The 16,001-nt window shown below is 36.9% G+C and overlaps 3 protein-coding genes across 4 annotated transcripts in view; 1 reads left to right on the top strand and 2 right to left on the bottom strand.

Annotated features, from left to right (window-relative positions):
• The window catches only part of slc1a7a (solute carrier family 1 member 7a), a 28,758-nt gene extending 26,256 nt beyond the window's left edge, over nucleotides 1-2,502 (top strand). For both annotated transcript variants that reach the window (XM_055202914.2, XM_073854387.1), the window contains one exon: nucleotides 290-2,502. In XM_055202914.2, the coding sequence (XP_055058889.2) occupies nucleotides 290-556 (267 nt within the window). In that variant the 3' untranslated portion in view covers nucleotides 557-2,502. The remainder of the gene's footprint in view (nucleotides 1-289) is intronic.
• Nucleotides 2,503-3,120: 618 nt separating this feature from the next.
• scp2a (sterol carrier protein 2a) lies at nucleotides 3,121-13,627 on the bottom strand. Its single transcript, XM_073854366.1, has 16 exons — nucleotides 13,470-13,627; nucleotides 12,711-12,765; nucleotides 12,507-12,578; nucleotides 12,289-12,420; nucleotides 12,142-12,206; nucleotides 11,942-12,068; nucleotides 11,740-11,803; nucleotides 11,453-11,539; nucleotides 11,080-11,230; nucleotides 9,836-9,983; nucleotides 9,620-9,727; nucleotides 8,096-8,249; nucleotides 7,565-7,661; nucleotides 6,123-6,252; nucleotides 5,586-5,665; nucleotides 3,121-4,047 (listed from the first exon to the last, which is right to left on the bottom strand). The coding sequence occupies exons 1-16, from the start codon at nucleotides 13,524-13,526 to the stop codon at nucleotides 3,952-3,954; spliced, it is 1,623 nt and encodes a 540-aa protein (XP_073710467.1). The 5' UTR covers nucleotides 13,527-13,627; the 3' UTR covers nucleotides 3,121-3,951.
• A 343-nt stretch (nucleotides 13,628-13,970) lies between these two features.
• czib (CXXC motif containing zinc binding protein) lies at nucleotides 13,971-15,980 on the bottom strand. The gene is made up of 8 exons (XM_073854382.1): nucleotides 15,852-15,980; nucleotides 15,692-15,775; nucleotides 15,226-15,282; nucleotides 15,009-15,090; nucleotides 14,812-14,847; nucleotides 14,613-14,686; nucleotides 14,316-14,381; nucleotides 13,971-14,244 (listed from the first exon to the last, which is right to left on the bottom strand). The coding sequence occupies exons 1-8, from the start codon at nucleotides 15,855-15,857 to the stop codon at nucleotides 14,167-14,169; spliced, it is 483 nt and encodes a 160-aa protein (XP_073710483.1). The 5' UTR covers nucleotides 15,858-15,980; the 3' UTR covers nucleotides 13,971-14,166.
• Between the last annotated feature and the right edge of the window lie 21 nt (nucleotides 15,981-16,001).

Raw genomic sequence — 16,001 nt, 5'->3', positions numbered from 1 at the left:
ATCCATATGACGACTCGTTTCAGCGATTCATAGTCGACTCCCTACTTTAGAAGCCAATAACTTTATTAATCGTGCACTTTTTGGTTCATCTACTTTGCACATTGTTTACATTGATGGACAGCTACATGACACACTGCAATACAGGTCACTTTCAATTTTGGATCTGTTTGGCTCTTTAAGTTTTACAGTATATGTTAGTCCCTTTAGCATTCGGCAGCAATATTGGTGATGCTCGTGTTTGTGAGCTCTGTAGTAAAAAAAACGTTATCTTGTCCTTATGTCCTTGCAGATTCCTCTAATTTGTGAGACCAAACCCATGATCAGCATCCAACAGATGATATCCCATCAGAAAAACGGTTTCCAGCCTCCTCCACCAGGCCCCACAAGGAAACCTTCTCACCTTTCACCTGACGTGGCCCGCCTCATGCAGCTGGAGGAGGGCATCAAGCCAGAAAAGAAAAAGTCCCCACACTTGTCTCCACACAATTATAAAAGAGCGCACAAAGACAAGGACCACTGTGCCATTGATATGAATGGCCTGGAGACCAATGTCTAGACTCTCTCAGAGCATGACTGGTGCATTTCATCCCTCATAGAGACCAAACAAAAAGACCAAGTGCTCAGAAGTGGCAGCCAATCTTGCGCTTTTACTTTCTGATACCACAGAGATTACAGATCTTTGGACCCAGTTGCCGTTTGCTGGATCTGTTCCTTGTTTCTTTTAAATATCACAGAGCATAATAAGCAGATATGTGGAAAAAGATCTGTGTGTATATATATATAAGTGCTTTGTCATTGTGTGTTTTCCTTGTTATCTATCAGCGACAAAAGACGCCATGTAAAACTACTGATGTTTATGGACAGTATACAGTACTTATGAAATATGGTTGTTTTATTCTGGTTTATTTTGCTTTTGCAATATTTTTAAATTTTTTTTAATGCTTTTTGTGTTTTTTATTATAACAGAGAGAATAAATGTTGTCTCCTGGACATGATATAAGCACCAGTGACCATAATACAGTGACCTCGAAAAGTACTGCAATGGTTAAATGTCATATTTTGAGGATTACAGTGCATTAAAGAGGTTTGCTCTGTTTACCGGAAAAACGGCTTATGGAAAAGTAGCACATAATCTTTTCTGTAGTCCTGATAAAACACACCCAAGTTAGGATTTACATGAAATATTTTTAATAACAAAAATATAATGAAATATATTTTATCATATTTTATCATTTACTTACCCCTTAATTTTAATGCATTTATTTCCTGTTGACCTTAATGACTTTTACTATATAGACAAAAAATATTTTTTTGGGGTGAAATATTTCTGTGAATGAAACTCTTCCGCAATAGAAAGAAAATCTATGATGAGGTATATTACAGTTTTGGGGATCTGGATTTATCTCCTTGTGTATTTGGATGCAATAATTCATAAGATCAATGTTTTAAGAAAAGAACTGAGCAGTTAAGAGGATAAAACAGATAATGGCCTTCTCATTTTAAAGAGTAGTATGCGTTTTGCTTGTGTCATTCGTTTGCGTCTGTCCTTCAGACTTCCAAGAAGAGCAAGTCGGTTTTCTTTACAGTTGCAAACTTTATGGACTTGCAAACCATGCAAAAAATTCCAACCCTTACAGGATTCTTTGTATAAACATGTCAAATACGTCTGACTCGCATATTGACCATGATTCATCTGCTAGGTTTCAAAAACAGTGGAAGGCCATTAAAATTCTTTTGTGATACAGCCAGAGCAAAAATATTACAGTTATGCCTTTTATTTAAGCAACCTCCAAACCTATAAATCTTTATCCCACAAAATAAAAAGATCCAATTTTGTTCAATGGTGCATCAAATATTTTGCTATTGTATGTGCTTGCATGTAAGGTCTGGCATAATTATTTTGGCCAGCGAGGAGGTGACCGGTGTGTAAATAGTTTCTGAAATGCATACATGTATCAGAATGGCAGCATGTGGCTGTGTAATGACAAAGAATTGCTGAGAAGCAGAAAGATGCCCATGTTGTGCCCATGCACTGCTGAAATAACACTGGCACAGGTCCATAACACTGCAGGAATCCTAAACACGGTAATTGCTCATTACGAAAGTACAGTAAAAATGTGACCTCTCATTCTGCATGAACACATTTCCACTCTTCAGACAGCTGCTGAGCTTCACTAATCCTCTTTCTTCTGGGTTTTATGAACGAGTAAATTACTGTGCTCTTGCCATCCACTTACTTGTAGTAGAAGCCATCCTAATTTGATGCATTCACATCTAACTGGAATCTAGTTATATACAAAGATGTTTACAAAGAAACAGCAACATGAAATCTTTAAAAAAAACATTTTGTTACATACACTGACTGTCTGTACAGTTTTCAGGGACAGACTGTGAATGCACTGGGAGATAAGAGCATTTACAGTTGCATCTAAAATACAAAAATGACCAAATATTAAAGGTAAACATCACAGTTTTTCAATATTGTACTATGTTCTTACATCAACTTAGGCAAGTTGATACATGCCCATCTATTTTTCGGTGCGTGCACTTGATCTTTGTGCATTGCGTTGTGGGTGTGTTGGCGTTTGGCCTAGCCCCATTCAATCCTTAGGATCCAAACAGGGATGAATTTAGAGGACACCAAGCACTACCATGTTTTTCCTATTTAAAGACTGTTACATGAGTAGTTACACAAGTAAGATGATGTTATTGTGCGGTGAGGTCAAAGTGCTGCAAACTAAGTGCTCTTCCGCCATAAAATATAGTTCTCATTTTTTATCCCCTTAAATATTTGTGCCACCATACTTGCTCGTGTAACTACTCATGTAACAGTCTTTAATAAGTAGGGAAAACATGGAAGTGTTTGGTGGCTTCCAAATTCATCCCTGTTTGGATCCTAAGGAATGAATGGGGCTAGGCTAAATGCTAACACATTCACGACGAGCTGTAGAAAGATTAAGTGCAAGCATTGAAAAAAGTTAGGCATGTATTAATTCGTCGAGTTGAGGTAAAAACATAGTAAAATATTGATGTTGAATGTAACTATTTCAAAAACATAAAAGCTAATATTTTTTAAATAAGTTGTTTTTATTAGAAATCACTGTGGAAATTTTTTTTAAAAACTTGATTAATATACAATTATACAGTTTGTTAAAAGTGACAATATTCCAAACCCCCAAAGTTACGAAAGTAAAGATCACTAAACAAACTCAGCTTATTTACTATGCGTGTATTTAGAGCAGGATTTTAAACATGTGCTTAAATTCACCATCACATATCAAGCACTGTGTTAATCTCTGCTTGGCTCATTATTTTAATAAAAGTCATATTAGTTTTAAAATGGTATAAATTTGAATTATAACTGGTTAGTTAGTGGCACATACGTGTCAGATTTATCTGTACAGTAAACAATTAGTTACATAACTTCAATCTGAGAAACGCCACTCAAATTTACTGTAATTTTTACTGTGATTTACTTGTACTTTATTGTTAATACTCTATGGGGCGGTTTCCTGGACAGGGCTTATCCTAGTCCCAGACTAAAATGCATGTTTGAGCTACTTTAATTTCAAAACATATTGTACTGACATATTTTAACATATATCAGTGCCATTGTTTTGTCTCAAGATGCACACCAGTATCATTTTTGTCAGGTTTGTTTGTAAAAACTTGAATAATGTCCTAATATAACTAAGGCCTAGTCCTGGATTAATCTAAACCCTGTTCTGGAAACCGCCCCTATGTGGTTTAGGTTTTAAAGGCTGCCTCAACAGATGAATTGATTCACATCAATATTGTTATTTCAGCAATTTTATAAGTATCTAGAGTACATTTGACATGGTTTGCTTGGACTTCCCATACTGTTAACATCACTGATGTAAACAAGTCCATTAAATAAACTTGGTTATGCGAATGCTTTGTGCAATGACCCAGTACACATTTGCAGTGTTGTCACAGTTTGGCTTTGCCTGGTGTCAGCTGTAAGTTCTGAAGTTTCATGGCCATTCCCATATTCCCAGTTATTTTCAGTTTTCCTTGGAAAAATGCCTTTAAACAAAAAGTAATAAATTAGTGGTTGCTGAAAAGAAATGGTAAATTTAAAAGAAAAATGTTGTGGTGATATAACTAAAAATGTAAATAAGTACATATGCCATGAGATGATTAAGGCGTTTGACCTTTAAATGATTAAACTAAAACCGTTTCCTGTTGTGAGGGATTTAATTTATAATTAAAGAGCTCAGATGCAAAAGCTAAACGCCACATGAGATCATGATATTAACCAAATGATCTTGGCATGTATTATACGCTCATCAAATCATATATTTTACTATGTACTATATTAAAATATATGCAGTCAACAGTGTAGATTTATCTGCATTTACAACAGCTTTGAATTCAGCTCATCCAATAAGAATAAATCTGAAAAACATTTGCCACAAAAGTATTTGGAAGAAAGACCAAATGTGGCTAAATTCTGCCTTCGACATGAACTCCGTTTACCGGTCATTCACAGATAAACTCTTAACATAATACACCATGTATGATGTAGCCAAAGCTGAGACATGGAAATGTTAAAGTGACTGCATGTTAATCTTTTTTCACAGAGATCAGTCAGATGGATTGACTGCAAACCACAGCCCACAGGTCAAAGCTCATCTCTGACACTCGACTAATCTGAAATGCTGCAGCGATGGCAGTCACCAACATTACGGATTAAAAATCCGACATGCATTCAAAAAATCTGTTACCAGACAGGTTAAAAAGTATGAGCAATACTAATGGAGATGTTTGCATGAGCAAACAAAACTAAAGCTAAACAGACCTTAGCACATTTTTGACATTTATAGGAATTTATACCACCATTTTTCAATATTTTACTATGTTCTTACCTCAATTTAGACTAATTAATACATACCTGTCTTTTTTCAATGCGTACACTTCATCTTTGTACAGCGCGTTGTGAATGCGTGAGCATTCAGCCCAGCCCCACTCACTCCCCAGGATCCAAACAGGGATGAACCCAGAAGCCAACAAAAACATCCATGTTTTCCCCATTTAAAGACAAAATAAATTGGCGATTTTTTAAATTGATAAAAAATGAGAACTATAACGTATGGCGGAAGAGCACTTTGACCTCAGGCGCAGTCGAAGTGCTGCAAACTAAGTGCTCTTCCGCCATACAGTCTAGTTCTCATTTTTTAACCTCTTAAAAAAATCACCACAACTTATTTTGTTCCACCATGCTTACTTGTGTAACTACTCAATCTTTAAATAAAACATGGAAGTGTTTGGTGACCTCCAAATTCATCCCTGTCTGGACCCCAAGGAATGAACGGGGCCAGGCCAAACGGTAACACATTCACGATGCACTGCACAAGGACTAATGCACACATGGAAAAAAATTGGTATGTATTAATTCGTCTAAGTTGAGGTAAGAACATAGTAAAATATTTAAAAAACTGGTGTTTTCCTTTAACACAGGATTAGGGATTTAGCACAAATCTCAAGCCAGAATGTAATCATTATCAATAAAGCATATACAGTGACTTGCCACTGTACTGCAATAAATAATCCTGTAAACCTACCGTTTGTGGATTCATCCGCCCTGTCATCATGGCCAGAAGATCCGAGTCACCCATAGCAATGGTGCAGTCTGCCTTTTTACCTGTGAGGGAAGCAAACATTAATTTATTGGCACTGTAAATACAAGCTTGATGTGTTTTAATAAACAAAAAAACATTTTTCTTTGGCCTTTTTTATGACTGTGGTGAATATTTCATGCATTTCTCAAGATAAAAGTCACCAAGAATGTCTCACTAGGCATTTATTAAAGTTTTTATATAACTGCTATTATAGCACATATTTGCTGTTCAGTGTAAGTGAGTCAAGATTCAATCCAAACGATTCAGTCATTAGACTCAAACTGATAACATGAAAGAACCAGACTGGAAATATTTTAGGCCGGGGGTATATATTCGTTTTTTCCATTCGAAGATATAAATATAAAGAAAATTTGGTAAAATAATAAAATTGAAAATGACAGTGGTCACTGTGCTATTTTTAAGTTTATCATAAGCACCAAATAGTCAAAAGACCTTCATAGTGAAAAGCCTCACACGCACCTGCATCATTGGTCACGGAGCCTTTGCCATTTTTCACATCCACTACCCACAATGCCTCTTTTCCACCTGGACCATCCTTCACTTTGAAGGCAAAAACACCTCCAATTTTTTTTACTAAGTCCTCGCCTTCCTGTAAAAAATAAAACATGATAGAAATTGGATTTTTTTTCAGTATACTGAAAAACACCAAACTCAAACATTAATAGAAAGAGAAACGTCCAAAAATATCCTTAATTAACTAAATAACTACTACTGAAATGTATCATTTGAAATTGTTCATTGTTATGTAAGTCGAGAAGAAATTATGTTTTTTGAGGAAAACATTGCAGGATTTTTCTAATTTTAATGGACTTTAATAGAGCCCAACATTTAATTCTTAACTCAACACTTAACAGTTTTTTTCAACGGAGTTTCAAAGGACTATAAACAATCCCAAACGAGGCATAAGGGTCTTATCTAGCGAAACGATTGTCATTGTTAACAAGAAAAATAACAAAAATACACTTTTAAAGCACAACTTCTCGTCATGTAGATCCGGTCGTGATGCGCCAGCTGACCCCACGCTATACGTCATGACATCAAGAGGTCACAGAGGACGAAGCGAAACTCCGCCCCAGTGTTTACAAGTGTGTTGAAAGAGGACCGTTCCTACATTGTTGTATGTCAACTGATACTAATTAATGTCTTTGTGGCAGTTTATTGTTTACAATGGTCCGCAAATGTGCGTTTTATATATGTAACACGTGACCTCCCTACGTCACTACGCATTTACGTTAGGTCGTGCTGGACCGGACCTAGACGAAAAGTTGTGGTTTAAAAGTACACATTTGCCACTCCTCCTGTCAAAAACGACAATCGTTTCGCCAGACAAGACCCTTATGCATCGTTTGGGATTGTTTATAGTCCTTTGAAACTCCGTTGAAAAAAACTGTTAAGTGTTGAGTTAAGTATTAAATGTTGGGCTCTATTAAAGTCCATTAAAATTTTCCTCAAAAACATAATTTCTTCTCGACCGAACAAAGAAAGACATCAACATTTTGGATGACATACATGGTGGTGAGTAAATTATCTGGATTTTTTTTTTAAGAAAATGGACTAATCCTTTAACAAATATGACCTTATTGTAAAAAGTGTTACCTATTATTCGTTATCAAATAACCTAAAGTTGCATTAATTATTTCTAAGATTTGGAACCACGCTGACTTAATTTGCAAGTCATTTCAGGTCATTTTACCATATTCAGGAAAAGTATTCTGTTCAGGAAATTAACCAGTCAGGTCATTGTTCTGTCCTGTCTTTCTGCCTGTATCATTTTTTTGTTTAATAGGTGTCAAAAAAGCTACAGAAAGATTATCAAACGCCAAACCACAGTCAATTTGAAAAGCAATAGAGGCTCTTTATATTGTAATTGGTGACAGACAGCCCCATTCCCTAAGAAATACCTCTTTTAGTTTCTTCTCAATCTCATTGAAGACGGTGTGAGCTTTGAAGTCCACGTGTTCGCTGGATGCACTGGTGGGGACGGCAGCAATGCGAGAACTGAGAAAGTTGAAAAACATGTGTACAAAGTTCTGCTTTTAATATTTTAATGTAATTTTCACAGCTGTGAATATGTAAAAGTACTCAAATGAACATCTAGTTGATCTATTTCTCTGTGACTCCCCCTGGACATAATGCATATAGGCTAATGTGTGTAAAAGGTCATAATGTATAGACGTAACAGCCTTGGCTTTTGTACCCAATTATCATACGCTTAAATAAACATAAAACTAAGCTTGACTTTTAAATCCCTAAAGCTAACTATTTAGAATAATAAATATTTGCAGTTATCAGCTATCTAAAGATCATTAATGTATTCAAACATGAACCTAAAAGAAATACAATACAGATAAAAATAGGTAACTGAAAATATCTGTACCTATCATAATACCCACAACACGCATGTAACTGACAGGTTTTAGTTTGATACATACCTTGTTTCCTGAGGGAACCCCATCCTGTAAAGAGTGACCACCACTGCTCCACCGAGTCCAATGTTGTGTTGCAGGGCGACCTTTGCCCCGGGGACCTGCCGAAGCTCCGCCTCCCCTCTCAGCTGCCAGCACAGCTCTGCACACTGAGCCAGACCTGAGCCATAAAAACAGGTCACAGTTCATCCACCACACTGTCATCTACCTTTTATCTGGACATGCGTTACGGTCACAACGATCTGCACTTTTCTGCCTTTGTGTTACTATTGCTGTGTAAAATGTTGCCAATAAACAAAACATGTAATATACCAATATATGAACATTCTCTCATGCCATCCCTGATATATATATATATATGACCTCCTTCATTCAGTTTAACACAAACTTCTAATTTTATATTAAAATGCAATCATGTTATCTTATATGGTGCCCAACATGGTGACGCACTAAAAAGATCATACATCCATCATTGAAGTAACGTTAATCCAAATGACCCAATTGGTTGTCTACGGAAGCAAAACAATATATTTTTAGAAAAAAAACTATTTATTTATTTGTATTTATTGATTAATACATTGTGTATCCATAGCAACAAAGATCATAGAGATTATAAGTTGGTGTTCAACTAAAGGAAGTCATATACATATGGGATGGGATGAAGGCGAATAAAAATGAGAACCTTTATATTTTGGTTCATATCTCTTCCTTTAGTGCGCTGAATGTTGAATTAAAACTGCAGTGATGAACGTAGACTTGACACCACACCTTAATCCACCAGCATGAGTCTGTGTTAACGCTTAAGGCTGAGCATTTTATCCTGTTGGGTTAAACTGCTTGCTTATAACCTCAACAAGATAAGGTACTTAGAATAAGACCTTTTCGGGCAGACAACACCACCCTGTGACTTTTAACCCCTTGTAGAAGAGCTTAGGGTCCTGAGAATCATTAAATGTCACAAATAATAACACAGATTCAACAGATACTGTTTGATTCATGTTACTCAAAAACAACAACAAAAAAAGATGAAGCATAAGTAGATAATTTGCCTTTAACTTCTACAACCAGAACTCTGCATCTGTTTAGTATAGAGGATGACAGGAAGTGACATACAGTAGAGATGGACCAAACCCTAACTCTGGACCTTTTACGGTACAAAAACAAGTTTAAACTCTTCAGACCTGATTTTTCAGGTGTTTAATCAGTGTGTCTTATTTTTTTGATCAGCATTTTTATTGGTTTGAATCACAAAGCATGTTATGCCCATTCTAGTGGATGCAGGGTCGGAATGGGTTAACATGCTGAGTCAAGTGCAGTGATCATATACTGTAGTTGTGAAAAATGACTCCCCCTGCTGGCAGTGGGAACTGCATGCAGACATTACAGTTGTGTTTCCTATACCAAACCCATGACATAGGGTCCTAGGCTTTGGTAGTGCCTACCAGCTGGCATACAGGAACACTGTGATAACTGACAGCACGCTACAGAGCTTAACCTACACACTGAACCTTGAACATTGCTAAATTGTACCTGTGGCTCCAAGCGGGTGTCCTTTTGAAATGAGTCCTCCGCTGGGGTTTATCACCCATTTACCACCATATGTATTATCACCCCGATCAATCAGCTCACCAGCTTTACCTGCAATTATGAAAAAAGTATGTACTTAACAAAATTTGAAATACTCCTGGGATAGGTTCAATAACAGTAAAATGTTTTTGGTGTATATGGAGAGAGGTGAAGCCTCACCCTCAGGACACAGTCCTAGGGCTTCATAGGTGATGAGCTCATTGGCAGAGAAGCAGTCATGCAGCTCTATGACATCCACATCAGACGGCCTCAGACCAGCTGTGTCAAAGCACTTCTTAGCAGCAAGATGGGTCATGTCATAACCAACCTATGGTGGATGGAGAACAAAACACATATTTTGTATACATCTTTTTATACATTTACCATTACATGTTTTAATTTATGTAAATGACATGAGAAGTCAAATTCATTTAAAGAGAAGTAGCTAAAAGATCCAAGTCCATAGTCCAAGTGTGGAGAAGAGGTATAGAGGAAATATATGAAGAGCTAAGATGCCGAGTGGTCAGGGGTGTTCACTGATATGCTCACACTGCAAAAGATGCTTTCCAACAGGTGTTTTAGCATTTGTTGTAAACTTGTGGACCTATATTTCCAAACGCCTCACACCCGTATATTCTTCCGCCGAGAGCTTGAATAATAGACACTCCAGCCCAGTTGGTGGCGATAATCCGCCTTTGCCAATTGCAAGAATACAAACAAAGCTCCCGGCGCAGAGTAATAGCGTACCTCACAGCACATCTAATACAAGTCAATGGAGTTGCACAAAACTACGATAAAACCTGTTGGAATGCGTCTTTTGCAGCGATTTTTGTGTTAGCATATCAGTGAACACCCCTGACCACTCGGTGAGTTTCACGTCTTTGTAAACGAAAGTTTTATGCATTTTAGGAAGGATTGCTCCTGTGCACCTATATAGCCATTATAGAGGTGAGAGGTGATACAAAAAACACCCGAAAATTCTCGGGCCAGCATCATAACCGTCAAAACCGTTCTATTTCATCATAAACAATCTGAAAACAGGGCTTTAAGTGTAAAATACCGAACTTGTCCTTTAATGATACATATAACAACACACATAATGTTCTTTATTTCAATTTGGTAAAGATGGTAAAGACACATCACCTTTTGTAAGAGAAAAGACATTCCTGCTTACAAACTACACACAGGTCCATAAAGTGAGCATGTGTGTGAGAGATCATTTTCTTACACATTGTATGTTAATGGCATGTATTTGAAACGTGGCATGTTTGAATCTATAAACGTGTTTTCTTTGGCACAGTAACCTTTGTGTTGCTCATTTGAGCCAAAAATGCACATTTCCCAGTAGTCCTGCTATAACAGTACATTGATACATCAGAGTCAAACATTAATTTGCAATATATGACTGCGTCAGCTGATTTTACCATTTTCACACAGCTGTTTTCTTCAAAAGTGGTGCTGAGATCCGTGACCATCTCCTGAGCTATGATCTCCACCGCCTTATCCTCCAGTGCATTTCTCCTCACGAACTCTTCACTGGCCAGAACTGCAGCTCCTGCCCCGTCTGATGTAGGGCTACAGGAAAATAAGAGATAAAGTGAAATATATTTTATTCATTAGCTGGAATAATGTATTCACTTTGCAGCAGTGAAGTGTCTGGTGCGTCAGTCTTCCTGATCATAATAAGTTGCATTTGTTACAGTATGTTTTTAAATTATGTAGACATTTCGGCAGATATAAAATCTCTGGCTACGTTCACATTATCAGATGTCCCTGCTTGTGATATGATGCACTTACCAACACTGTAAGAGCGTTAGGAACTCAAACACCTTCCTGGAGTTCATGACCTGGTCCAGGGAATATTCATCCCGAAACTGTGAATATCTGAGTGGTAATGTGGAAGAAGAGCATGAAACCAGAATCAATAACAAACACCATTACAGCATTCGGTGCATTTATGCATTTGACAAACACTTTAAAGTGCATTCAAGCAATCTGTTTTATAACTATGTTTATGTACTTTATGTAAGTGTAATTCATTGAATTTTGTTAGAATACAAGTACAAATTGTTGGTCAAACTTACGGATTATTGATGGAATGTTTGTGGTTCTTCCAAGCAATTTTAGCAAAATGTTCTGGTTTCGTGCCTAAAGAAGACAGATGGCTTTCATGACAAACATTTTCATACATTGCAAACACGTGTTTGTCCAACACTGACTTTCGAGATATGGGACAAATGATGTGCCTCAACTTTACCTACAGTGATTTGAATTCCAGGCTCTTACCATACTTCTCCATGTGTTCTCTACCAGCATTGCCGAACATCTGAGGTGCTGCTGGAGCTGCCGCTAGTCCATAACGGTTAATCATCACCTCCATGTGTTTGTCCATAGGGTTGGTTCTGTCCATGTACTGCAAACCCATGAGCTTACATGAGAAACGCGCTGATGTGTTTTCTTACGGATGCCATACAGAACAGCATTACCTTTGATGACAACGAACCTCTTTCCATCTTCTCAAAGCCCAGGGCAAGAACACAATCAGCAAGGCCTGAGAAAAGCAACAACAAGGCATTTTTTGCAAAGTTTTGGCAATCTTGTGAAATAATTTATTTGCATACTGAGTATCTCACCTCCCTGAATCAGCTGACGGGCCATGAACAGAGCTGTGGAGCCGGTTGAACAGTTATTGTTCACATTGATAATTGGGATCCCTGACAGACCCAGACTGTGATAAATCGCTCTTTGACCACATGTCGAATCACCTGGGGAATACAAAACAACATTTAAATCCATTTGATACCAGAGAAAGTAAGATGTGTTTATATATAAAGTAATGCATAGTGCATACCATATACATAGCCTACACATGCCTGCTGGATGGCTGAGTATTTTATTCCTGCATCAGCCAAAGCTCTTTGTCCTGTGCATTAAAAGATGTTGTTATTATTAGAGAACAGCATATTAATACCCGGCATTCTACATAATGTGGTCAAATAGATTAGTCTAACTTAACAAGTTTTAATAATAATTGAACAAGTTTTATCAAATGCACCTGCTTCCTTGGCCATGTCTGGATAATCAATGTCTCTCACACCTGGTTTTTCAAACTGTAAATAGGAGAAACATATTAGTGAGTTATGACAAGAATATATTATTCACATACATATATTCTTAATATAAGATTATACCCGTTTTTTTGAAAAGTTTCTGTGTAAACAGTGTCATTTACACTGACCACCACACGTCTTCCACGTCACTAGAGGGCGCAATACTTATTTCATTACTTCGTGAACTGTCTGCGACCACCATGTAGCTTTGTACAGATTGTGCAACTTAAATTTCTTATCGGTGTGGACAGTAACCTATGACACAATTCAGTATCATATTAACAGACCTCATAAAACCACACCATTACTTTTGTCTAGCGGTCTGAAGGACTTTAGCACCGTCCTGCAGTTACTTCATAGCACAGATCAGAACAGTGAACATCTCTGACTAATGTTCAACTCTTTGACAAACTCCTCCGTGACATTGAGCCAAATGCACAAAAAACACATTATTAAATACATAATTAAGTTGAATTAAGATGTCACGTGCGTCTTTAAACTCTCTAACGTTACAGTACCAAATGCTAACGCCAATCATTCAACAAAATACACGACATTAAGTCACAGACTTGGTCTTTTTAAAAGCAGTTGATCAATACTTTCTGATTTACACTAAATGTAAACACGCCAGGAGCAGTAACCAATATGCTAATATGTTTAATAGTTTATATTAATAACGCTAGAATATAAAGGCATATATTTACCTTTGTCATTCCCACCCCAACGACAAAAACTCTGCTTTTTGCTAGAGCCATCCTCATGTTTTTGTGACAGATGAAATGAACTTCACTCTTGCACGAAAGTAACTACAGCTACTTACAACACACTCACATACACAAAACACTGTGTGCAGTACAGTCAAGGTTACATAGATGGCGCTCTAGTAACAGGCAATGACCAATAGAATTAATAGACGTGTTCGACTTCATACAGCTCCACGCAGACCGATCAAAGTACCGCGAGAGCGATTCGAGAACTATTCTTTAGAGTCGCTCTCGCGGTACTTTGATGTCATATGTCGACCGTTCTGCGCAACTCCGCGTGTTGCCGTTATGTCGATGTGTGTATTTGGATTCTTTAACTTTTCAAAAAATATATATATTGTAACAAAATTTTTACATAAATCTAGAAGTACTTTTTTTGTACTAGTAACAACTATTTAAAAAAAAACTTCAATGTTTTGATGCACTAAAAAGCACACAAGATTAAATAATTTCACACTTTATTTTTGTTGCAAAAACAGCATAACCAAATGCACTGTTTATCTCATTTATCTTTTCCAACTACCAACAGCCAATCACCATTCACTAGAATGAGTATGAAAAAGCCCATCTGAAAATAGTGTTCAAATTTGTTTAATGTTTTTAATATGGCCCCTTCACACACATTTTATGACATTGTTCAGCACTTGACGAATTGGTGTGTGACCTCGTAGATTCCCACAGACTCTTTGGCTTTCTCATCATAGTCTGTCCAGTCCTGAAACAAAAAACAATTCTCTATAAAATGAACCTAATGAGTTAACGTCTACGCAATACTTTCCTGCTTACTTTCTCTTGAAGGTTGATCTCAGGAAACTGGGTGGTTGTTTCTGCTCCTGCAGCAGCAAAACCAGCCTGCAGGGTGATGGTGTGAATGTTTAGATAATATTTAGGTTATGCTAAAACTTTTAACGATGATTAGGTTGGCAATTTCCTTATTTATGAGGTTAACAACCCAAACCAGACCTGCTGTATATAAGTGTACATAAATACTTTAGCTGACATGCTCATATTTTTACATTTGCCCAAAGTCACATGCAAATTAGCGAATATTTAACATTTTTCTATTGGATAAAACTTCCCAGCCTGTGGTTGAAAATCAACTGGTTCCAGTCCTCGGCACTCAAACTGCACCATTGTCTTAAACCTTTCACTGTCTTCTGCATTTAGAAGAGTAAACATGTTCACAGGAAATAATTTGTACAAATATATACACAGTCCAAACCTTCACTTGGTAGGCTGATACCTTCATAGAAACATTTTAAATGCTTGAAGTTTGCTGTACTTACATTGTAAGGTGTAATTGTGTCCTTCAAGATATCTGGAAGCATGAGACATTTGGTTTATGCAGATGTATTGTCTGTAATGATTTCAATATAAAGTACACATACAATATAGTACCTATCTACAGATTTGGTATTTATTTGTAATCTTTTGTCAGCACTTTTGAAATATACTGCATTTAAATCATATGTTAGTTACCTATTGAGTTTTCTCGAGAACACAGTTTACACTTCTGCACCATGCTAGCACTGCCTCGCCCTCCTTTTAATGGCATGCTGTCCTGGGGTGAGGTTAGGGCTAGTGGTCACTATATAGATGTTTTATTTATATTTATGTATATACAGTAAATATACTTTTTTATATAAATATACTTTTTTTACTCTATACTGCATATTTTGTACATATTGCAACCTACCAGCAAGGTGATGTACTGCCATTTATCTGAAACCTCACCACAATTTCCACACTTCATCTGCAATGACAAGGGTCATCAATAAAACCATAATTACAGTAAATGCGATTGCTTGTCAATACGGTTTAGTCACAGAAATGTAATTTGGATAAGTTAGTGATTTTATGATTTCCATTAAAAGCATGTAGTAATACAGTGCTACATAACTTGGTACGGATGCGTACTTTAGTACATGTCACTAGGTCTATTACTGCAAATGTAATTATTGCATCATCGTAAATGTCTGAAAAAACATGCCACGTACTAGAAAGTAAAACATATAATGTAAGTAAAAAAAGTTCTTCAGTGTAAGTGAGCTAAGTAAAAACAGGCCAGTAAACAAACAATCTTAAATGTGTTGTGGTTACCACACCACTGACAGCAGATACTTTTTTTGATGACAGCCACACTTCGAGCGACCTGAACATACCTTCAAATACCAGCGAAAATCATCCCCCTCCGGCCTCACATTAGTAACATTTTCCAAAGTGGCTTTGAACTGCAATCCAAACTTCTGCAGAGTAAATTAGAAGGTTAGTTTATCCTCTATTTATTGCTTTAATAAAACAAAACAAAACAGATGCATTCACCCCCATGTTGGACCACCACGCCTCCGCTGCATACGTTTCTTGTGATGATTACGTATAAAGAGCGCGACAGCACTCACTGCTCCACCTAGCGAACATATCGGGTATTGCATGCGTGAAACGAGATGTGAGAGTGAAGGAAAGAAATACAAG

The sequence above is a fragment of the Misgurnus anguillicaudatus genome, chromosome 2, assembly GCF_027580225.2.
Source record: "Misgurnus anguillicaudatus chromosome 2, ASM2758022v2, whole genome shotgun sequence".
In the NCBI taxonomy this organism is placed as follows: Eukaryota; Metazoa; Chordata; class Actinopteri; order Cypriniformes; family Cobitidae; genus Misgurnus; species Misgurnus anguillicaudatus.
Note: the sequence above shows the minus strand (reverse complement) of the source record. Positions and strands in the feature narration are given on the sequence as shown.

Excerpts from the sequence above, each read along its gene's own strand:
- czib (XM_073854382.1), bottom strand. Across the intron at positions 15,283-15,691 it reads ATTTTCGCTGGTATTTGAAG|ATGAAGTGTGGAAATTGTGG; the intron begins GTATGTTCAGGT and ends TTGTCATTGCAG. Across the intron at positions 15,091-15,225 it reads GGCAGTACATCACCTTGCTG|GACAGCATGCCATTAAAAGG; the intron begins GTAGGTTGCAAT and ends ACCTCACCCCAG.
- scp2a (XM_073854366.1), bottom strand. The coding sequence starts at position 13,526 with ATGAGGATGGCTCTAGCAAAAAGCAGAGTTTTTGTCGTTGGGGTGGGA. Across the intron at positions 11,804-11,941 it reads AGAACACATGGAGAAGTATG|GCACGAAACCAGAACATTTT; the intron begins GTAAGAGCCTGG and ends TGTCTTCTTTAG. Across the intron at positions 4,048-5,585 it reads GGCGGATGAATCCACAAACG|GCATTTTTCCAAGGAAAACT; the intron begins GTAGGTTTACAG and ends TTTTGTTTAAAG.